This window comes from Carcharodon carcharias, chromosome 16, assembly GCF_017639515.1.
Source record: "Carcharodon carcharias isolate sCarCar2 chromosome 16, sCarCar2.pri, whole genome shotgun sequence".
Taxonomy (NCBI): domain Eukaryota; kingdom Metazoa; phylum Chordata; class Chondrichthyes; order Lamniformes; family Lamnidae; genus Carcharodon; species Carcharodon carcharias.
Window position 1 is genome coordinate 74466691 of NC_054482.1, and position 22299 is coordinate 74488989.

At 41.2% G+C, this 22299-nt stretch overlaps 1 protein-coding gene across 2 annotated transcripts in view; it reads right to left on the bottom strand.

Moving 5' to 3' along the window:
* Positions 1-22299, bottom strand: part of LOC121289236 (nardilysin-like) — a 110199-nt gene that overhangs the window by 79716 nt on the left and 8184 nt on the right. Inside the window, exons 3-11 of one of the 2 annotated variants that reach the window (XM_041208465.1) lie at positions 19322-19403; positions 17900-18053; positions 14609-14682; positions 12161-12256; positions 11941-12063; positions 10703-10760; positions 9412-9485; positions 8766-8835; positions 7010-7087 (exon numbers count right to left, since the gene is read on the bottom strand). In XM_041208465.1, the coding sequence (XP_041064399.1) occupies positions 7010-7087; positions 8766-8835; positions 9412-9485; positions 10703-10760; positions 11941-12063; positions 12161-12256; positions 14609-14682; positions 17900-18053; positions 19322-19403 (809 nt within the window). Of the gene's footprint in view, positions 1-7009; positions 7088-8765; positions 8836-9411; positions 9486-10702; positions 10761-11940; positions 12064-12160; positions 12257-14608; positions 14683-17899; positions 18054-18652; positions 18792-19321; positions 19404-22299 lie in introns of those variants that run through there. The other variant, XM_041208466.1, reaches the window with a different exon arrangement.

The window sequence follows — 22299 nt, forward strand, 5'->3', positions numbered from 1 at the left end:
CACGAGGGCACACAACTTTGTGCATTCCGCCCGTGACCATGACAGCCAGGATGCAAGAGCTTCCAAATTTGCCCAGATCTCAGGTTTCCCACAGGTGCAGAGTGCTATTGACTGCACTCAGGTGGCTCTCAGATCTCCACTGCAACATGCGGTCAACTATGTCAACCAGGATGTGTAACCACAAACGCATCCAGCAGGTCTGCACACGGTTTCCAGGGAGTGTGCATGACTCCTACATTCTCAGTCGGTCACAGATCCTTGAAGTCTTCCAGGGTCCACAGAGGCTGCAGGGATGGCTCCTCAGGGAGGGCTACCCGCAGAGGACACGGCTGATGACACCTGTGCAGCGGCCTCAAACTGCAGCAGAGTGACACTATAACAAGGCTCATGCTGCAACTCGCATCTTGGTGCAGAAGACCATTGGGATGCTAAAAATGAGGTTCCGGTGCCTGGAGCTGTCTGGTGAAGCCCTGCAATATAGTCCACAGAGTGTCACGCATCATCGTCGTCTGCTGCGCCCTTTACAACCTGGCAACAGGGAGAGGAGCTAGCTGAGGAGATGGAAGAGCTGGAGGTCTCCTCCGATGAGGAGGATGCCAAAGGGGATGAGGGTGAGGAGGTCGTCAAAGACAACAATGATGGGGATGAAGCCCTTGCACAGGCCAGACTAGGTAGGCCAGCTCAGGAGACCCTCATAGCTGCTAGATTTGTGGAGTATGATGACAACATGCAGTGAGGAGACGCCATAGATCCTCACATTGCATCCATGAACATTTGACTCCAGTCTGGCTTATGGCAGCGCACATACCCTCTGTGATAATGCTCCTGTCATGGAGATGCAGTGGAGGTCCTAATAGTCGCTCGATTGCAGGAGGATGATGACGATAACATGGAGTGAGGACATGCCATCGATCTTCACATAGCCTGAGAATGTCTGACTCCTATCTGGCCAAGGGCAGCTCACTTGTGTTCTGTGAACAGGGTCATGTCATTGAGATGCAACCACGAAACTTTAAAAGCATCTGTTCCTTTGTCCGCCTTCAGCACCGGACCCCTTCAGGAGCACAGCGCTGAAGACGTGGGGGCCAGTCCCACTTTAAAGCTGCTGAGAGCACACAAGAGAGAATAACGGTACTCTGTGATGCCTGCCCACAACATTCTGGCAGCAATGACAACCACCATCGAGGTGCAATCATCTGTAACATGTCCAGGGTATGTGAGGCCAGACCATCACTTTGGTCTGAAGGCCACACAAAGCATAGGGAAGAGGTCCTGGACTGAGACATCTATCTTGATCTTATGCAGAAAGGTTTCACATATGAGCAGGCATCCTCTAGAGGGCCAAAACCTGGAGGGCCCCAGCCTACTTTTGGGGTTCTGCTGTGTAGCAGTGGCACCCTTCTTGGCCTGTGAAGCTGGAGTTGCAGAGGTCACAGGAAGAGGAGATTCGGATAGGCTGGACACTAGGATGGAGTCATCTGGATGGGTGGCCCCAGGGGGTACACTTGGTGATCTTCCTCCATATGGGTGCTGAAGGGACTCTGGCTGACTTGAGGAGAAGGGGGACAGCTGGAGCGAGATCGAGCCGCCCCACACCCCTCTCACGTACGTACTGGAGGCCAACTATGGCAGGCCTCAGCGATGGAGTTAAGCCTGCGCAACAGTGCGGGAGCGACATCCTGGACCAAGGTCTCCATGATGGCCGCCATCCTACCAGTGTTGAGGTCGGCTCATTGGCATGCTGGCGCTATCACCTCAGCATGAAGGCAGACAGACTCTTCCATCGTGCTTTGCAATCTGAGGAGTGCAGCGGACATCCCTTGGTGATGTTCCCAAGCTTGCCTTTTGCAGCTCCAGCAACTGTGAATTGACCAAGTCCAGGCTCATCATCTGACTCGGGCTCAGCAAATTTCTGGCCTCCAGCAGTCCTCTGAGTGCCAGACACCTGGGAAGTCCCCACTGGCAACTGCTGTGGATCAGACGGTACGATGTACTCATCAGATTGTGATCCCCAGGCTACTGTAAAGCTAGGTCCCACCGAAGTGTGTGTATCTGTGCTGATGGAGAGTGTGGGTGAGCGCCATGACTGGACTTCAAGGAGGGTGCCTCCAGATTCCTCTTCAGAGGTTTCTTTGGTTCTTGACTGGAGGTCCTGGGTCATGGACTCCGTAAGCTGTTTGGCAGGTATGCCTGCAAAAGCAAGGAAAGATAATTAGTGCACGGCAGTGGCCTGTGAAACAGGACACACTAGTCACAGCATGGTTGTCTGATGGATGTTTCACTACTAGATCCTCACTTGATAGAACACCACCAACCTCACCGTCAGCACAAGAACGGTCCAGACTGTCACCAGCTAGCTGGATGGTTCTGAAGTCTGTGAGGACCTTGATTTCAAGCATTCCTCCACCGGTCTGCGACCTCTCCCTCATGTGCCAGCTTGTCCTGCATGAATAGAGATGGAGAGAGTACTAACAGGATGCCTGCAAGGCCAGGTGATAGTATGTCTGGCATGTGTGGGTGGTGAGGGGTCCCATGGATGGGATGAGGACAATGAAGGTGTGTGTGAGAGTGTGAATGCTGACGTCTCTTGAACCGGCAGTGGATGTGTGATGGGTTTGTAAGTGTGTGAGTTGAGTGTGATGAGACAAGTGATTTATCCTGGCAGAACAGAAAAGATCATTCATCCTCTTGCGGCACTGGGTGGCTGTCCTCTTTTAAAGGGTGTTGGCATTGACCACTGCTGCCACGCCTAGTTGCTCACACCACTGGCCATCCTGCGGCCAGATTGGGGGTAGAGGACATCATGACGAGCCATCACTGCATCCAAAGGGCGCTCAACAGACGCATCGTTGAACCTGGGGCCTACAGTCTCTTTGCCTTCCAGGGCCTTGTCTTCTTTGTAGCAGTCATGGGCTGAAAACTCAGAGGTATGTGTGCGGCAAGACTTTAAATATGGTGCCTGACATGATGAAGTAGCAAAGTGATGGCGAGGCAGGTGAATGAACACCCAATGAGATGTAAAAACATCTTTTTACCTGCCTGCTACCGCGCTAAGTGTGAATTTGGGACAATTCCGCCCTATGTGTCTAGACTGCAATATGTGGGAGTTTGTGGAAAGCGAGACTGTCCCAAGCAAACACACCTGTTGATGTCTCCGTCTTGAATCTCTCCAACTTAGCTATTAAGTTGGAGTGTGAATTGAAAATACTCTGACACAAGGATGGTCTACTCCAAATCTCAGTCACATCTTGTGGAGATGCAGGATCAAAATGGACTTTGCGTGGCTTACACAGTGTACCAAGTACGGGAAACACAGAGAAGATAAAAAACAAAGGCCAGAATTTTCCAGCCCTTCACAGCAGGATCTTCCACGGGAGGGCTGGAAAATTCCAGCCAAAGATCCACAGAAACTGATCCTGTCCAAGATGTACTTGTTACCTGTGACAATAAGGGTAAAGATCGTTAAAGGACAGCCAGAATGCTGACTATGACAACTTGGATCAGAAGATTGTGTGAAACAGTGAGGAAGAGAAGTACAAAGTGGAAGTTGTAGGGAGATGCAATAATTTGAGGATGAAGAGCATCCTTTATAAGCAGAATGGAAAGTTCCACATGGTATAATGCCTACCTAGTATTAGGATAAAGGGACAACGCGAACCGGCTTGAAAGGATATTGGAGAGGGAGGGGGAATGATCCAGCCATGATTCACGTTGCGATTAACAACTTTGCGAAGAGTAAGAGATTCTGTTTAGAGAGTATTGAGAACCGGGGGATAAAAGACCCCAAGGGTTATAATCCTAGGATTACTACCCAAGCCATGTGCAAATTGATGTAGCAATAAAGCAGATGAGGGAGACGAACACATAACTGAAGAAGAGATATTCCGTGTCATGGATCACTGGCACTAGTGCTGAAATAGGAAGGACCTGTACTAGTAGGACAAACTTTACCTGAACCTGAGAAGAAAGGATAAATAGGCCTGTCACAAGAAATTTAAACTAGCAAATGGGGGGGAGGACTCAAGTGGAAAAAGTAGTATAAATAATAAGATAAAAGCAAAAAACTGCAGATGCTGGAAATCCAAAACCAAAACAAAAACAAAAATACCTGGAAAAACTTGAAAACAAATGAGAGAGGAGAATAGAACAACTGCCAGAAAGTATGCTTCAGACACTGCAAGTAAAAAGAAAAACTGAAAGGTGTAAACCAATTAAATCAGGAGAAAGAAATAAGAAGCATGTTAATAAAACGTTAGAGCAGAAGGCCAGTGAAAGTGTGTGGCCCAAATAAGCGGTCTTTATACAAACACAGAGAGCGTATAACAAATTGAATAATTTGCAGGTGCAATTCAATTTGGAGGATATGACATGGTAATGGTAGCAGGATGATCAGAACTGGGAGCTAAATATACAAGATTATAAGGTAGAGAGGAAAGATAGGGAAAATTGTAGAGGAGGAGGAGGACTAGCCTTAGTGATTAAGGAGGTATCACTTAAATGATAAGAGGATATAATGAGAGGCAAACAAGCAGTGAAGACTCTATGGACAGAATTAAGAAATAGGAAAGGGCGTAATACTGCAGTGGAAGGTCCTCCCCACCCGGTAGCAACTGTGAAGTTGAAGATTGTACAAATGCAGAGATCAGACAAGTATGTAGCAAAAGCACAGTAGTTTTAATGAGAGATTTTAACTTCCATATAGGTTGGGATAAGCAGATTAGCACATAGCAAAAAGACTTCGAATTTTTTGAGTGTATTCAAGATAGCTTTCTGCAATAATATGTTTTGGAACCAACAAGGAGATAGAGCATATGAGATTTAGTAATGAGCCATATTTAATTACCAACCCAGCAGTGGATGGACATTCAGTTTGGGTTCTGCCAGAGTCATTCAGTTCCTCACCCCATTACAGCCTTGGTTCAAACATAGACAAAAGAGCTGGACTACAGAGGTGAGGTGAGAGTGACTGCCCTTGCCACACTCGGTCAAATGCTGCCTTAATGCCATCAAGGAGCCCTAGCAAAACTGGAGTCAATGGGAATCAGGGGGAAAACGCTGGTCAAAGTCATACATAGCATAAAGAAAGATGGTTGTGGTTGTTAGAAGTCAATCATCACAGTTCCAGGACATCACTGCAGGAGTTCCTCAGGGTAGTCTCCTCGGCCGAACCATCTTCAGCTGCTTCATCAATGACCTTCCTTCCATCATTAAGGTTAGAAATGAGGATGTTCACCAATGGTTGCACAATATTCAGCACCATTCGTGACTCCTCAGATACTGAAGTGTCCAAATGCAACAAGAGCTGGACAACATCCAGGCTTGGGCTGACAAGTGGCAAGTAACAATAACACCACACAAGTGCCAGGCAAAGACCACCTCCAGCAAGAGAGAATCTAATCGTCACCCCTTGACATTCAATGGTATTCACATTGCTAAATCCCCCACTATCAACATCCTGGGGTTACCATTAACCAGAAACTAAACTGGACTAGCCATATAAATACTGTGGCTACAAGAACAGGTCGGGGATAGGAATCCTGAGACGAGTAACTCATCTCCTGACTCCCCAAAGTCCATCAGTGCTTGCCACAACACTCCCTATAGCTTTTAGCAATTTGAAACAAATATGGAAAGCACCAAGCACATGTAGAATCTCATCAACTGCCTGAAGAAATCAACCATCAACTAACCCGAAAGCAGTTGATGATCCCTCTAAATAGCACTGCATGTGGCGGGTTGGAGGGGGGAGGGGGAGGCAGGGTTCCTTTCTGCTGCCTAACCTACATTCAGCTGAATGAGGTTAAGAGTGCATCACTGGAGTGAGGAGCTCAAAAATGACAATGTCAGCATCAAATCAGCAGTGACTTCATGATCTGCCTGCTATGCACATTTCCAGCAGGCAAATGCCTTCATCAATATGAGGCCTGGTAGGACTCGCAAAAGTATGCACACACACATTGAATGCCATTTTGATCCCCAAATGGCACTGGCAGTGCCCAAACAACAAGTGTTATCTAGTCCAATTTCATGCCCACTATATTTAAAAAATAATTAGTGCTTTGGAGTGGGGAAAAAAAAAAATACAGAATTAGACTGGAGCATGTTGTAAACAGTGGCGGTGGGGGGCGGAATAAAAAAATAAAAATTCACTAGCTTCCAAATATAGCATGGTAGCAATTTAAACCATGCCCCCAAGCTCGAATTCCCATCCTAAACTTCTCTGTCCCTCTATGCCTCTCTTCTCCTCTAAAATCTACCTTTTTGACCAAGGTTTTGATCATCTGTCCCAATACCTCCTTCTGCAGCTTGGTATCAAAAATATTTTTATTAATAATGCTCATTAAGCACCTTGGGATGTTTTGCTACTTTAAAGATACTATACAAATGCAGGTATTTATGTATAATTGCAAAACAAAATCTTAACAGTTTATGAATAGTCTCTTAGCCCTGATTTAAACTGTCTTTTTTTAAGTTACAGAATTGAAGATTTTTATTTAAAATGACATCATCTATGCTATTTTAATGACACTGGAGGTGACAATGTACTTTCTTTATGCCATAGTCTTTGTGATGGAAAACAATCGCTTCTTAATTTGGACATGGAAACCAAAAGTGCATTAGACCACATTACATATTGCTAGATTTTCCTTTTCAACATAGTAAAATTGAGCTGATGTTGCAAATGCTATGACAATTGAGTGCATGTTCTTGTGATTAAGAGCAACTGATACTAATTGGGGAAAGGTTAGGGCACACATATAAGAACCAGTTTCCAACTGTGTTTGGGGAGAACTGTGTGGAAGAGTAAAGTAGTGCACTTATATTACACTGGATTTTGTGAATAGTCCTCTGTTGAAGACACACTGGCTCCAGCTTCTTCCTTTGCCAGATCCATGATCAATGCATTAATATGAACACGGTCAACAGTAAAAATTAATCAGCTAGTATGCATCATAAAGTAGCTTTGCTACATTTATAATATTCAACCTTCATCATGCCTAACACTTACTTTGTCCGAAGCAGAGACAGGATACTGCCTTTACCTTCATGTCCAATTAGCCACGATATATAGTGGAGCGGTTTAATCCTGACAATAGATTTTTTTAAAATATAAATCAACATTTTTCAGTTTTCACATCAGCATTAAAACAAAATAAACTTTATTCTAAGTTAACCAAGGCTGCCATTAAATTACTACTATATCAATGAGAAGCCATTTTCAGATGCACTTCGATCAAAAATGACAGTCTGATTCTGATTGTGCATTAAACAGCAAAAGTTGAGAGACTGCACCATGGTCTTGTACTGTTTAAATCTTCTAAAGGGCATGGTACAATTCCAACCAGCTTGAAGCCATTTTTGAATGTTGTCACTAGCTCATAAGGACTTCCGGAGAAGTTTAAAGACTTACTGTGTCTTTTCCTAATGTCATAAGAGAAGCTCTGCTCCTACCCACATAGGAAGCAGAGATCTGGAGCATGAATCCAAGAACATATGTACAATGCTTAGTTAGCAGATAGTGTGACCTGCAGCATAGCACAACTAACAAATTAAACTTGAGCATACCATTGTGCATTACACTATATAGATACTAGTCTGAGGTCCCTGTCCACAGTACAACAGCAGCCCACGATATTAAGGAGGGAAAAGGAGAGGAAAACTATTATTCATTAGGGCAAAAGGCAGCTTTAAGAATAACTATAAATAGTTTAAAACTAGTATATATTAGCATTCAGCTTCATTTCAATTTGTTAGAAGAAGTCAAATAAAATGTTGCTAACATATATCAATGATGTCAAAAATCATGCAAATGATGCTTATTTTCAATACTTTTTTGGTGACACTTGGTTAAATCGCATTATAGGACTGTTGGTACTGATTTTGACTTATTAATACTTGCATAGTAAAACAGAGAGAAAACCATATGACTTATTCAGTAATCCTGGGAAAAATGGTCCCTGGATCAGCGCAGGCGAACACACTCATGCAGTTACATTAAATTACATCTTCCACATTCAACTAGATCATTCAGTTTTTTTAAGAACTTGTATGTGCTCCCTGTGGATCTTGAAACTGCACAGACATATGATGAAGGGGACCCTGCTGAGTCAAGAACATGTAGCTATTAAAGGGCTGATCAAAATTAATGGAATCATAGCCATGCCTCATATAGTAGGTAAAAATTTTGCAGCCCTTCTAAAAATTCAAAAAAAAAAATCAGTATATTTCCTCTTTGCAAAAAGCATTGGAAAGCAGAATTATTGACAGACAAGAGTGGAATGACTAATTAGACAACATAAAAAAACGCTTTCTGCAAGAAAACAGCAGTATTGTTGCCTCAGCCCCCCATTTGATGGCTGGCAATGAACGTTTTGCTTTCAGTGAGATGCAAGAATAAATCACAAAGCTCTTAACTTAGAAACCATGCATATTGGACAAATTCAATATAGCCCAAAATATACAATACAGGTACAAGCTAGAATTCAACAAACTTATTGCAAAGATGTTGACATGAACAAAGAAAATAAGATATAGGTAAAACAAAAAGAAAAACTGCAAATGCTAGAAATTGGAAATAAAAGTAGAACAAGCTAGAAATACACAGCAGGTCAGTTAGCAACAGTAAAGAGAAATTATGACATTTCAGATTGATAAATCATGAGAAGGGTGCAGGTAAATCCTTGAAAAATGGGTCTCATTATTTTATAATTAAATGCCTTATAAAATCTAAATATCTTGCTCGTATACAGTAACAAATATTGTACCTGTAATACTGCTTCTGGGGTGGAAGGGCCCAAGTTATATTCAGAGAATGAACTTTCTTCACAGGAACAACTGCAAGATAAAATGGTTCGACAATTTGTGAAAAAATCTTTATTAAACATGCAAGTTTAAAAAGCTCCATTACAGTCAAATCAAATTTGTTGCACATAAAATTTATTATTCTCCAGTTACTCTTGTCATGAAATAGTTATCAATCACATTAATTTTAAATATTGGAATGTTTTTAAGTGAAAGAATATTAAATGAATTTTGAATGCAGATGCACGGAAAGCTTTCAAAATAACTCTTGTCAGTCAGAGATGGGATAGATATCGATATTCCAAAAGAAAGCTTGAAAAAGGCTTGAAGTGGTTTTTCCCCAAATATGGCCATTCAAATGTCTTTTTTTTTAATCTTAGCTAATTTGTGCACAGGAGATCCCCAACTGGGGATTAAATGATAGCTGTTTCTTTTCCCTTTATTTAGCCCAGTCTTGCAGTTGAGAAGCAAACTCTACATTTATGAATACTGAAGTTTACAGATCATATACAACCTGTACAAACTCAATTGACCAAGTCACATTTTTACATTGAGCTATTAAGTCATTTTAAGAAAACATAGTATTATTGGAATTTAGTGTACACATACCTCTATAAAGTCTGTTAAAAGCAGGTGTATCAAAGGGATCCCTGGCATCAGAGAAGTCTGGTTTTGGTAGGCCACTTCATACATGAGACATTAGGAGAAAATAAAGGTTTATTTTGTAACAGTTTTTCAGAAATCATCATTAAGGTTCACATCTCACTGTTTTAGAAGAACAATTTAAAGCCAATAATTAATTTGCTCTACCAATATGCAGCTAGTGATCACATTCACCTGGTTACACACAAGAAGCTCAACACAATCCAATACAAACAAATAACCAACCTGATAGGTGACTCCCTCCACCACACATCCACAACCGGTGTACAGTGGCCACAATGTATCACATACAAGATGCACTGCAGCAAGTCTACACCTGTGACCTCTACCAAGGCCAAGAACAGCATAGGCATGGGAACACCACCACCTACTAGTTTCCTCCCAAGTCATAAATCATCCTAATTTGGAAATGTATCACCATCCTATTATCACTGGGTCAAAATCCCAGAATTCCTTCCCTAACAGCACTGTGGGTGCACCTATACCACATGGGCTCAGTGGTTCATGATGGCAGCTCACCATCCCCTTCTCAATCACAATTGGGGATGGATATTAAATGCTGGGCTTGCCAGCCACACACACAACCCAAGAACAAATTTTTAAAAAACAAAGCTGGTTATGAAAAAAGACAAATTTTAAACATGTTTGACTTGCAGAGTCTAGGCATTCTTTAAATTAGCATACAGGTGTTCTTGGGCTTCCTTTGACAACTCAGCAAATTTACTCCAGTGGAGGATTGAATTATGCAGACCAGAGAAATCTCAGATTCAGTCCTTAGTCTATGCTGAGTTTACTAATCTCAGCCAGGATGGTAGTAAGGTTATTACAAGAGATCTCAGTTCCCTGTATTGAGGAGGAAAAGTTGGGATGGGGTGGAGTAGGAGGGAAAATAGCCAGTGTTCCAGTCCTGATCACTACTCAATGATCCACACCTTTAGTCCATGCATGGGGAATATTAGGCCAGGGGAGGTGTATGCTCACCAAGAAAGCCCTCAGAATCAAGTGGTTTGTTAAATGTCACTGCAAAGACTCATGCATGAATGTTAGCCACCTGATTAAAGTATTATAAAGGGGACTACTACACATGGGACCATATTCAAGCAACAAGTCAACACCTCAGGAAAAGACCAAGAAGAAAAATATTGAAAAAGCACAGATGTTCTTAAAACATTAAAGTAGAATTTTTACTAGTATTTATTTTTGCATGAGATTTTATAATACACATAAGAGGTCTTACTTGTTTGGTATTTGAGAAAAAATCTCCTTCACCCAAGCTTCCAAGGTGTCCAAGGTTTCTACGATTGTTCAGAAGGAATTAGTCATAGATCAATTACATCATAGTTTCACTAAAACTACTGCTAAAATTTTGGGAATTAAAAGTTGACTTACAGAAATCATGGGGATGGTCAGTAGCTCAGTTGACTAAATGGCTGGAATGGTGCAAAATGAGACCAACAGCATGGGTTCAACCCCCGTATTGGCTTTGATGATTTTGGAGGCCTTGCCTCCTCGCCTTGCCCTATACTTAATGAGGAATGGTTCCCTTCAAACTAATTATAACCAACTGTCTCTATCAAATGGAGAGAGATGCCAATGGACCTTTGTGGACTACCACCTATATATAGAAATCATAGATATACCCTTGAATATCTTGTATGTATACTAATGTATTGCCTTCTGACACATTTGATTGAATCCACTTTTTTAAAAATAGGGATTTTAAACTTTATGAATTATGAATTCTGTATATTCCTATTGAGCTACAGTACATTCTACAAATCAATTTTTGAACCCTTAATGCAACACACTACACAAACCTGACAAAAGCATTAAGAATCTGTTATAAAAGATTTGCTGTGGAAAAAATAAATTGTACAACTAAGCATGAAATTTACAGTTAACTATAGCCTAAATTAATCTCAATATTTCTTGAATCTTTCCTAATAGTTGAGTGCTTATAGGCATTGCAGGTAGACAGACAAGGCCAAGTGTAGTCTTTAGGTGAGACAGGATGAGAGGCTTAAGGGGTAATTGAGCCAGGGCAGATAGGTACACATCTTACAGCTGGCAACATATTTTGCCCTTATGTCTACATTTCAATTATAAATTATCATGTCGAAAGCTGTTCAACAAACGTTCAGTATAATTTCTGATCATCCATCTATATGTGTGCACACTTTCCAACAACTTTTCCATTATAAATACATGTGTCCACATTTATTATTGAAACCGCCTACGTAAACCCATCACACTGGAATTACACTGTCTCACTGGTGGAGGCCTTACAATGCTATCTAACGCTGGTGCAAGTGTATAACCACAGAGTAACAAGTTTACATAGGCAGTATGCATTACAATTTACATTGGTCATTTGTTGAATAGCTTTGTAAATCATACAGCATAATAAGCAGTACTGTATGACCTAAAATGAAATATAAAAGATTCTATTCACCAAAGTTAGCATTCAATATTCACCTTTGGACTGGACAGCCAGAGTCATGTAATGAGCAGAGTAATGTCGTTTACAAAACTCTTTAAGTCTTGCATAAGTGTCGATGTTCTTCTCTTTTGGCATAATTTTCAGAGTTTGAGAATTTCCTAATGATATTACAAATAAATATGAATCTACACTATGAAAAGGCAAAACAAAAACATTTAAGATAGGCCAGGAAGGCAAAAGAGAAACAGAACTTACCCCAAAAGAATTTTCCCATCGGATGACCGGGCCTAGCAAGGCTTCCAAATAACAATTCTTTCCTGCTAGAGTCAGATGGTGATGCAAGCTGAAACTCTGCCCAACAGAAAAAAGTGTGAAGCGTTTATTAAGTACTAGTTTCTTAGCCTTTTTTAAAATTCTTTCACAGAATGTGGGCATTGCTGGCTAAGCCAGCAGTTATTGCCCATCCCTAATTGCTCGAAAAGGTGGCAGTGACCTGCTGTCTTGAACTGCTGCAGTCCTTCTGGTGTTGGTACACCTACAATGCTGTTAGGAAAGGAGTTCCAGAATTTTGACCCAGCTACAGTGAAGGAACGGCAATATAGTTCTAAGTCAGGATATAGTTCCAAGTCAGGTCCCCCTATCCTGACTTGGGGGGTGTGGCAGTAACTGCAGGGATGGTGTTCACATTCATCTGCACCCTTGTTCTTCCAGGCAGTAAAGGTCATGGGTTTGGAAGGTACTGTCAAAGCAGCCTTGGTGAGTTGCTGCAGTGCAACTTGTAGATGCTACACACTGCTACCACTATTTGTCGGTGGCGGAGGGAGTAAATGATGGAGGTGGTGCATGGGGTGCCAACCAAGCAGGCTTCTTTGTCCTGGATGGTGTCGAGCTTCTGGAGTGTTGTTGGAGCTGCACTCATCCAAGCAAGTGGGGAGTATTCCAGTACACTCCTGACTTGTGCCTTGTAGGTGGAGGATAGGCTTTGGGGAGATGAGTTACTTGCCACAGAATTCCTAGCCGCTGACATGCTCTTGTAGCCACAGTATTTATAGGGCTGTTCCAATTCAGTTTCTGGTCAACGGTAACCTTCAGGATGTTGATGGTGGGGGGATTCAGCGATGGTAATGCCATTGCATGTCATGGGGCGATGGTTATATTCTCTCTCATTGGAGATGGTCTTGTCTGGCACTTGTGTGGCATAAATGTTATTTGGCACCTATCAGTCCAAGCCTGAATGTTGTCCAGGTCTTGCTGCATATGGACACAGACTGCTTCAGTATATGAGGAGTCACAAATTGTGCTCAACATTGTGCAGTCATCAGCAAACATCTACACTTCTTATCTTATGATGGAGCGAAGGTCATTGAAGAAGCAGCTGAAGATAGTTGGGTCCAGGGCACTCCTAGGAACTCATGCCGCAATATCCCAGGACTGAGGTGACTGGCCTCCATCAACCACAGCCATCTTCCTTTGTGCTAAATACGTCTCCAACCAGTGGAGAGGTTTTCACCCGATTCAAACTGACTTCAATTTTGATGGGCTCCTTGATGCCATGCTCGGTCAAATGCTGCCTTGATGTCAAGAGCAATCACTCCCACCTCACCTTGAGTTCAGCTCTTTTGCCCATGACCAAGACTGTAATGAGTTAGGAGCTAAAAGACCCTGGCAGAACCCAAACTGAGTGTCCGTGAGCAGGTTATTATTGAGTAAGTGCCCCTTGGTAGGATACCTTCAATTGCTTTGCTGATGAACAAGAGTAGACTGATGGACCGGTAATTGGCCAGATTGAATTTGTCCTGCTTTTTGTGGGCTTTTCCTGGGAAATTTTCCACATTGATGAATAGATGCCAGTGTTTTAGCTGAGCTGGAACGGATTGACTAGGGGCACAGCTATTTTTGGAGCACATTTTCAGTGCTTTTGCCAGAATGTTGTTAGGGCCCATAGCTTTTGCAGTATCCAGTGCCTTCAGGCATTTCGTGATATCACATGGAGTGAATCGAATTGGCTGAAGGCTGGCATATGTAATGTTGGGAACCTCAGGAGGAGGCCGAGATGGATCATCCACTCGGAATGAAGAGTGCAGGAGGTCATGTCAAACATACCTAAAAATTGTGTGTCAACCTGGTAAAGCTACAATAAAGGACTGTTTGTATGTCAAGCAGCAAGTGATAGACAGAGCTAAGCAATCCCATAACCAACAGATCGTATCTAAGCCCTGCAGCCCTGCCATATCCAGTTGTGAAGACTGAAGATAGTTGCAAATGCTTAAACATTGTCTTTTGCATTAATGTGCTGGGCTCCCCCATCATTGAGGATGGGGATATTTGTGGAGCCTCCTTCTCCTGTTAGTTGTTTAACCGTCCGCCACAGTTCATAACTGGATGTGGCAGGGCTGAGATGTGATCTATTGGTTGTGGGATTGCTTAGCTCTGGCTATCGCATGCTGCTTGACATACAAAGTCCTTTGTTGTAGCTTTACTAGGTTGACACATAATTTTTAGGTATGTCTGACATGCCCCCCTGCACTCTTCACTGAACCTTCAACAAAGACTGCCAGAAATTATAATGGATTAGACTGTGATGCCCACAAGTTCAAACAGATGAAACAGTAAAATTACAGTTAATGGTCATTTTTAACTCTTTGAATTGATATAAAACACTAATAGAGAAAAAAAATTATAGATGCTAAAATTGCACATTACCACTATCCACTGCCTCTACTTCTCGGTCAATGGTGTCTTGAATCATTAAGGGACCAATGAAAAACTGTGCCCATCTGGAAGAAATGCACAGTAATACTTTTTCCTTAGTATGAAATGTGCCTGCTGTCAGTACATTCACAGGCAAACATCAAAGTTCAGTTTTAAAAACTTACTGATGCCATTATATTTTCCCCAAGAAAAAGGAAAGATTATTTGCAAAAGGCATAATGTCAAAAAAAAAGGAAAGTGACATAAAGAAAGCTTTTGAATACAGCCCTGTAAGGATCAGGATTGCCATTTATCATCTACATAGATGATCAAGACCAAAACCATTGCAAGCTGATCATATTTGCTGAAAGTGTAGCACAGACAGATGATGAAAAATATATAAAACAATTTGTATTTAAATTTTCTGTGTCACTGTTCAATCAGATAAATCTATGATTTTTTTCCATATTATACAAGATAACAATAGAATTGGGAGGAATAAATCAGAAATTTGTTCCATGTGGCCATCTGGTGATCAAAGCCTACAACTACTTCATGATATTTCACAGCAAAGCTGAAGAAGAAATATTAATAGAACAATTTAATGAGGGTGGGAAAGCAGGGAAAAAAATCAAGGGTGAGCAAATGGGGAAACCAATGGTGAGGAATCGAAAACTCTGAAGGCATGAGAGGACGGATCTTTGACTTTACTGATAATGGTAGCTCGCAAGTTGCAAGATTAATAGTAACAATAGTAAAATTCAGATTCCCGTCATAACCAATAATTCACTTACTGTCCACATGTAACTGGTATTAACAGGAGTAAGATCTCGATATAACTAACCTGTAACCCTATAACTTGCTGATCTTCACCCTGAAGCCCTAGCCCAAATCACCCTATACTGCAAAAGACATGGTCAAGCTCCCTAGCCGATGTCATTTTTAACAGGCAAAATCTCTCTCCCTACCTCTTTGGTACTTAATTTGGACTCCAGTCCATGTGAAGATGATAATTCTGAACGAGGAACCTCAGTATCTGAGTTGGACTTCCCTATTCAAAACTAAGCAACAGACTAAGCTGAATCAAACCAAGAAATCACACACAGGGAAGTGAGCTCAGTGTTTATCATGGAATATCAGCCTAAAATCAGTTCAGCACCTACACTCCAAAACCATCCCTGAGCTTGGACACAATAATGGAAGGTTTCATAAAATCACAGAAATTTCAGAATAGGAGAACGCTACTCCAGTAACCCCCATTTCCCTCAAAATCTTTTAATATTTTTGCATTTTCAAATACATACACAATTCCCTTTGAAATGAAATTTTAGACTCCGCCTCAATCGTCACGTGAAGTATCCAATGGTCTTAATAGCCTTCAGTTCCTCCTCTTTTCCCTCTTGCTTCTTCCAGTGAAAATCCATGTTTCCCATTCCCTAATTCTCCATTTGGCTACCAATGAAAATAATCTTTAATATTTACCTACAGTAAGATCTCCATGTTTCACTAACTCCTTTTCTGACTGCTGTCATACAGAGTTTATGCGTTTATTTATTCCCCATGATCAAAGTGTTTTTAAGTGTGATGTTTTGTGTTTTCTTACACTCAGAATGATTTTCCCAGTTTAAGCAATTTCCAGCAACAGGCTTTTATAAATTTAAAAATAAAGATTATTTATTATCTCATACTTGTCCCAGAGGTTTAAATATGATATCTCATACACACCACCATACACAAAGATGAAGAAAAAAAGTACATTTACAAGTAGTAATTATTTCAGTCTCTTTCATAGCAGGCCTGTAGTTTTTTCAATGAATGAATGCTTTGGTTGGAATGGAGGTCTTGTAAAGTACACGATTCTTAGTAAGCAGCATGGCTTTCAGGTAAACTTGAAGATGGAATAGGTTGAGGAAGAATTTTTCTCCCACTTTCAAGGTATAGCCTTGCAGCTAGTTTGATGGCTTTTCAGATGGTGTTTCATGTGGTATCTGCCACAGTGGTTTTGATCAGAATAGCTTCTGCTGTTACTATTAAAAAGAATAAGTAACAAACCTGTCTTGCCCATGTGATAAGGTGGTGTATTAGGCCAGTAAACAATCCATGTTGTTTTTACACCCTGAGTTTCAGACAGCCAAGGTCTTTATGTTTGGAATGAGAAGCCATCACAATACACTGAAAGGTCGATGAGATCCATTTAAATTCATCTACCAGCCATGGAACATCGAAATCAGTTGTCTGCAAACCTTACTGCCTGTAGGTTTTTGGATCCTTCTTAAACAATGATGTGTGAATCTCACAGGTGGTTGTGAGATTCCTTCACTCAGGTGCATATTTAATCAGGTATTGGCCGCAGACTCTACTGTCTACCAATTCAAATGCCAAAGAATTCACAGGGTATACAGTGGCCATCTTAGGTTTGTGCCTATTTTTTAAAAATATAGCTTAAATTTTTTTTAATATCTTCCATGCCTATACTAGACATGACACTGCTGTTCTCTCAGTGCCACTATCATTCACCACCTACTTGCAGCTGCTCCTGGTTCTCTAGAAAATGCATGTATAACTTCAAAACTAGTTGGAGCTTGCAAGGCACATGGTTCCTCTGCTTTTCCACACACTTTGCAGCAGGATCCTGAAATAGGTGCAAGACGATCATTGGATATTTCAATTGATCCAACACGAATTTCAGGCAGCTGCCAGGATATGCCCAAAAACAATGAGGGCCAATGTGACAGCAGTGGCACAGATTAGGTGCTGGACCCAGATAATGGCTTCCATTGTGCCCGTTTTACACCCAAAAAACTGGAGAAACTCATTCCAATTTCTACCCCAGTATGTCCAAGAGACGTGTTAAACCTCAGGATGTTTGGATCAGCCCCAACATATAAATTGACATCCGATATAGATGAAACAGGATTGACTAGGTAAATGAAATTTAACACTGCTAGATGTATCTTGTGACACATAAGCCATAAAACATAAGTCAAAAATATGCAACAAGTGGAATTAAAATACCACAGGATGGTTTAAAAAGGAATCTGTGAATTATAGCTGATATGAAGCTTTGAATGAAAGACAATATGGAGAAACAAATAAAAAACTAAGCAGAATGCAGGTCTACAAAAGTTAAGGCTAGTCACACCACACTTGTGGTATTACGTTCACATTTGATTATTACACCACACAAAACCCTAGTGACCCAAGAATTATCAGCAGCATGCTCTCTGGGTTAAAATGATAAACGTAATCCCTAATAATAGCATTGTGCATACAAAGTCTAGGGGTTACTGAATACATACTTACCTATCAAGGGCCTCCTTGAAATACTTTCTCTGGATGTCAAACTGGAATACCGTGTGCTCACAATCAGTTGATGCATTATCACTGCCACCATGCTTTTTCAGGAAAGCATCAAATCCATTCTCATCAGGAAATCTTTCACTCCCCATAAAGACCACTGCAAGAAGAATCAAATTCATACAGGTAAAAAAGTACTGAGATGATAGAATGCCTAGGATTAATAGTAGTGAATTTAATTCAAATTATAAAAAGTAATATTTTATTAAGTAAAAATAAATTCTCTCTAGTTAAAATTGCACTCTTGCTGTATAACCTCAATGGAATAAAAGACTTACATGAAACACCAGCACAGATTATCTGGGCTGAATGGCCTAATCTGTACTTTATATTTTACATAGCTATGTATGCAACTCAAAATTAAATTATTGCTTTGTTGCAGAGTCTTTATGCGATATGTCAAAAATCAACATTGCATGTCAGAAATGGCAACTGTTGCAGGCCAGCAGTTATAAGGTCAAACCTCCATGTAATAATTTGTAGGACAATGATATCAAATACTTAACTGATCAAAATATATGTTCCCACAATTACATCTTTAATGTTCCTTCTAACTTCTGCATTTTACACTAGCTTCCACTAATATGGCATTTTCATAATAATAAAATGTCCTAAGGTGCTTCATGGAGCAGAAAATAACAGTAGTGATGGAAGGAAAGGTGGTAATCAAGATCAAAGAAGTATATTGTGAGGAAGTACCAGAGAAGACTCGGGATAGTATTCCAAAGTGTGCCATCTTTGCAGCCAATGGTGAAGTAGGGGAGGTACAGTTGAAAAGGACGCCAGAGTCAGGGAGCAGAGGCTGCATGCTGTAACACAGAAACTAGGGAAGGATGAGGTCATTGAAGGGAGAGGCAATGGAGTTATCAAACAGGTTGAATGCATCCCTGTAGCAAGACGGATAGAGATCGGAGTTGGCTGATCAGCAAAAACATGTGCTTGTACTGGTAGATGATGGTTAGCAGACTTTGTGTTGGTACCTTAAACCCCAGCAAGCAGTCAACAACTTCAGAAGGCAGGAAAGAATTGATTGAGGACATAGAATTTTAAAGATACTTTATAGCAGGAAAGCCCACATTGCATTTTAAAATTGCATTTACCTTAATTTCCCAAACATACCAGTAAGATCCCTGCAGATTAAAACAAATCTGAGGAATGTCTTATGCAAAAGAAATCTGAGGTCAACTTGTCAACACAAGTATTGCACGAGAAACATTACATTGAACTTAACTAGCTTATTAAATAGTATCCTTTCCAAAGTCCTACATCAGAAACTATGATAGCATTAGCACACTAATACAGTCTGGGTATATTTAAGGATTTAGTCTCAAACATATTAAAGTTGAATTGTAAACAGACTTAACTCACTGTGTTCCAAAAAATGTGCCAGTCCTGGAAGATCATCAGGATCACTAAAACTTCCAATCCCAACACAAAGAGCAGCTGCTGACTACAAACAATGAATGTCATTAGAAAATCATTAGTTGTAAGAATAAATTAACTTTCTCCTTCCCTTCACACTAGAAGTGACAGATAACTTGCTGATAGGCATCTGCCTATGGTGCTCTGAAACCAGCTGCGAGATGGTATGAAATGCATTCACAATTTTCCCTTCCCCATGTGTAGGAACTTCCCTGAAGCAGTGTGGACAATACCAAGTGAAAGATCAATAAACCTCTCCCTCCTTCGTTGCATAGAAGCCACAGATTTTATAGAATCTTATAAATTTGCAGCACAGGAGGAGTCCACTCAACACATTTTTCACCAGAAAATAATACTTAACCACTTAAAAAATAAGAAATTGGTCCTGCATTCCCTCTTAAAATAGTTATAAATATTCAACACAAAAATTGGGTAGTACAATATCTACTGTAATTATTTTAATGCAGTGATCCATTTCTAAAGTGTTCCATTTTGTGGAGTAACTGGAGAAGAACAAATTGTACATCACACCAATGTATACCTTTTCTTTGCCAATCATAATTCTAATTGAAGGAAGGCATGTAGCAAGTGAGCTGGGACATTAATTGTTATATAAAACTGCTGACAGTCAGGAAAATACCCTTTTATCCATCCATCCAGCCAGACCCACAATATGTACACCAATCCACCTCTCTGACCACCCACACCCCTACCCCAGACAATCAAAACTAGTCCTTGGGAAATAAATGTACCTGTTTATTTTAAAATTTACAAGTAGCTCCTCTATTTCTTATTCCTGAAACTAAAGCCTCATCATTAACAATCTTATCCATGTAATTTCGAGCATGGAGCTGAAAAGTTGGAAAGATACTAGGCAGAGGAGAAAAAATATTAGACAGACTCTTCACATTACCACCACTGACTCGCATCTCATAACTGTTGGTTCAAAACTATAACAAGCTGAGACAAAAACAGAAACAGAAATACCTGGATAAACTCAGCAGGTCTGACAGCATCAATGGAGAAGAGCACAGTTGATGTTTTGAGTCCTCATGACCCTTCAACAGAACTAAGTAAATTTAGGAAAGGGGTGAAATATAAGCTGGTTGTGTGTGTGTGTGTGTGTGTGTGTGTGTGTGTGGGTGGTTGGCGGGGACGGGGGGGGGGGGGGGGGGGGGGGGGGGGGGCTGTGATATTATCTAAAGGAGTGTGCTAATTAAGAGGAGCAGACAGGACAGATAAGGTACAGATAGCTCTAGTGGGGTGGGGGAATACTGAAAGGTAGAAATAAATAATGGTGGAAATACATTTAAAAATAATGGAAATAGGTGGGAAAAGAAAAAAATCTTTATAAATTATTGGAAAAAACAAAAAGGAGGGGGAAGAAATGGGAAGAGGGTGGGGATGAAGGAAAGAGTTCAAGATCTAAAATTATTGAACTCAATATTCAGTCTGGACGGCTGTAAAGTGCCTAGTCGGAAGATGAGGTGCTGTTCCTCCAGTTTGCGTTGAGCTTCACTGGAACAATGCAGCAAGCCAAGGACAGACACGTGGGCAAGAGAGCAGGCTGGAGTGTTGAAATGGCAAGCAACAGGGAGGTGTGGGTCATGCTTGTAGAAAGACCGAAGGTGTTCTGCAAAGTGGTCACCCAGTCTGCATTTGGTCTCCCCAATGTAGAGGAAACCGCATTGGGAGCAAGGAATGCAGTAGACTAAGTTGAGGGAAGTGCAAGTGAAATGCTACTTCACTTGAAAGGAGTGTTTGGGCCCTTGGACGGTGAGGAGAGAGGAAGTGAAGGGGCAGGTGTTGCATCTTCTGCGTTTGCATGGGGAGGTGCCATGGGAGGGGGTTGAGGAGTAGGGGGTGATGGAGGAGTGGACCAGGGTGGTGGCATCATGCTGGAGTTGGCGGAAATGGTGGAGGATGATCCTTTGAATGCGCAGGCTGGTGGGGTGATAAGTGAGGACAAGGGGGACCCTATCATGTTTCTGGGAGGGAGGAGAAGGCATGAGGGTGGATGAACAGGAGATGGGCCGGACAAGGTTGAGGGCCCTGTCAACTACCATGGGTGGAAAACCTCAGTTAAGGAAGAAGGAGGACATGTCAGAGGAACTGTTTCTGAAAGTGACATCATCAGAACCGGTACAACGTTTTTTCCAATAATTTATATAGATTTTTTTTTCCCACCTAGTTCCATTATTTTTAAATTTATTTCCACCATTGTTTGTTTCTACCTTTTAGTATCCGCCCCCCACCCCCTTTCCTAATTTTACTTAGTTCTGTTGAAGGGTCATGAGGACTCGAAACGTCAACTGTGCTCTTCTCCGCCGATGCTGCCAGACCTGCTGAGTTTTTCCAGGTATTTCTGCTTCTGTTTTTGTTTTGGATTTCCAGCATCCTCAGTTTTTTGTTTTTATAACAAGCTGAGCCCAGGCAACAGGTAATTGCTATACACCACATAAAGAAGAGAAAAATCACAAACATGGAAATAATTTTATTTCAATCTTACATTTTGGTACAGGAGGAAGTCCAAACTGTAAAAATATAAAATAATGCACCTCAAAGTATGTCTTCAGTATTTGGAAATCAGCTTTACCCTACATAGAGTGCTATACAATTCTGCATTTTGAGTGCATTACAAAATAAATAATTCCTCACCTTTTGAGGCTTAAACATCTGTAGCAAAGTGCAATCTGTATGCTGGGTTTTGTCTCACAACAACAGCTTGTATTTATATACCACCTTTAAAGTAGCAAAACATACCAAGGTGCTTCACAGGAGCATAATCAAAATATGACACCCAGGGCCGATGACCAAAAGCTTGTCAGAGATAGGCTTTAAGAAGTGTCTTAAAATGAGGGATGGGAGAGGTTTAGGGAGGGAATCTCAGAGTTTAGGATCTTATAGCTGAAGGCACGCCTGCA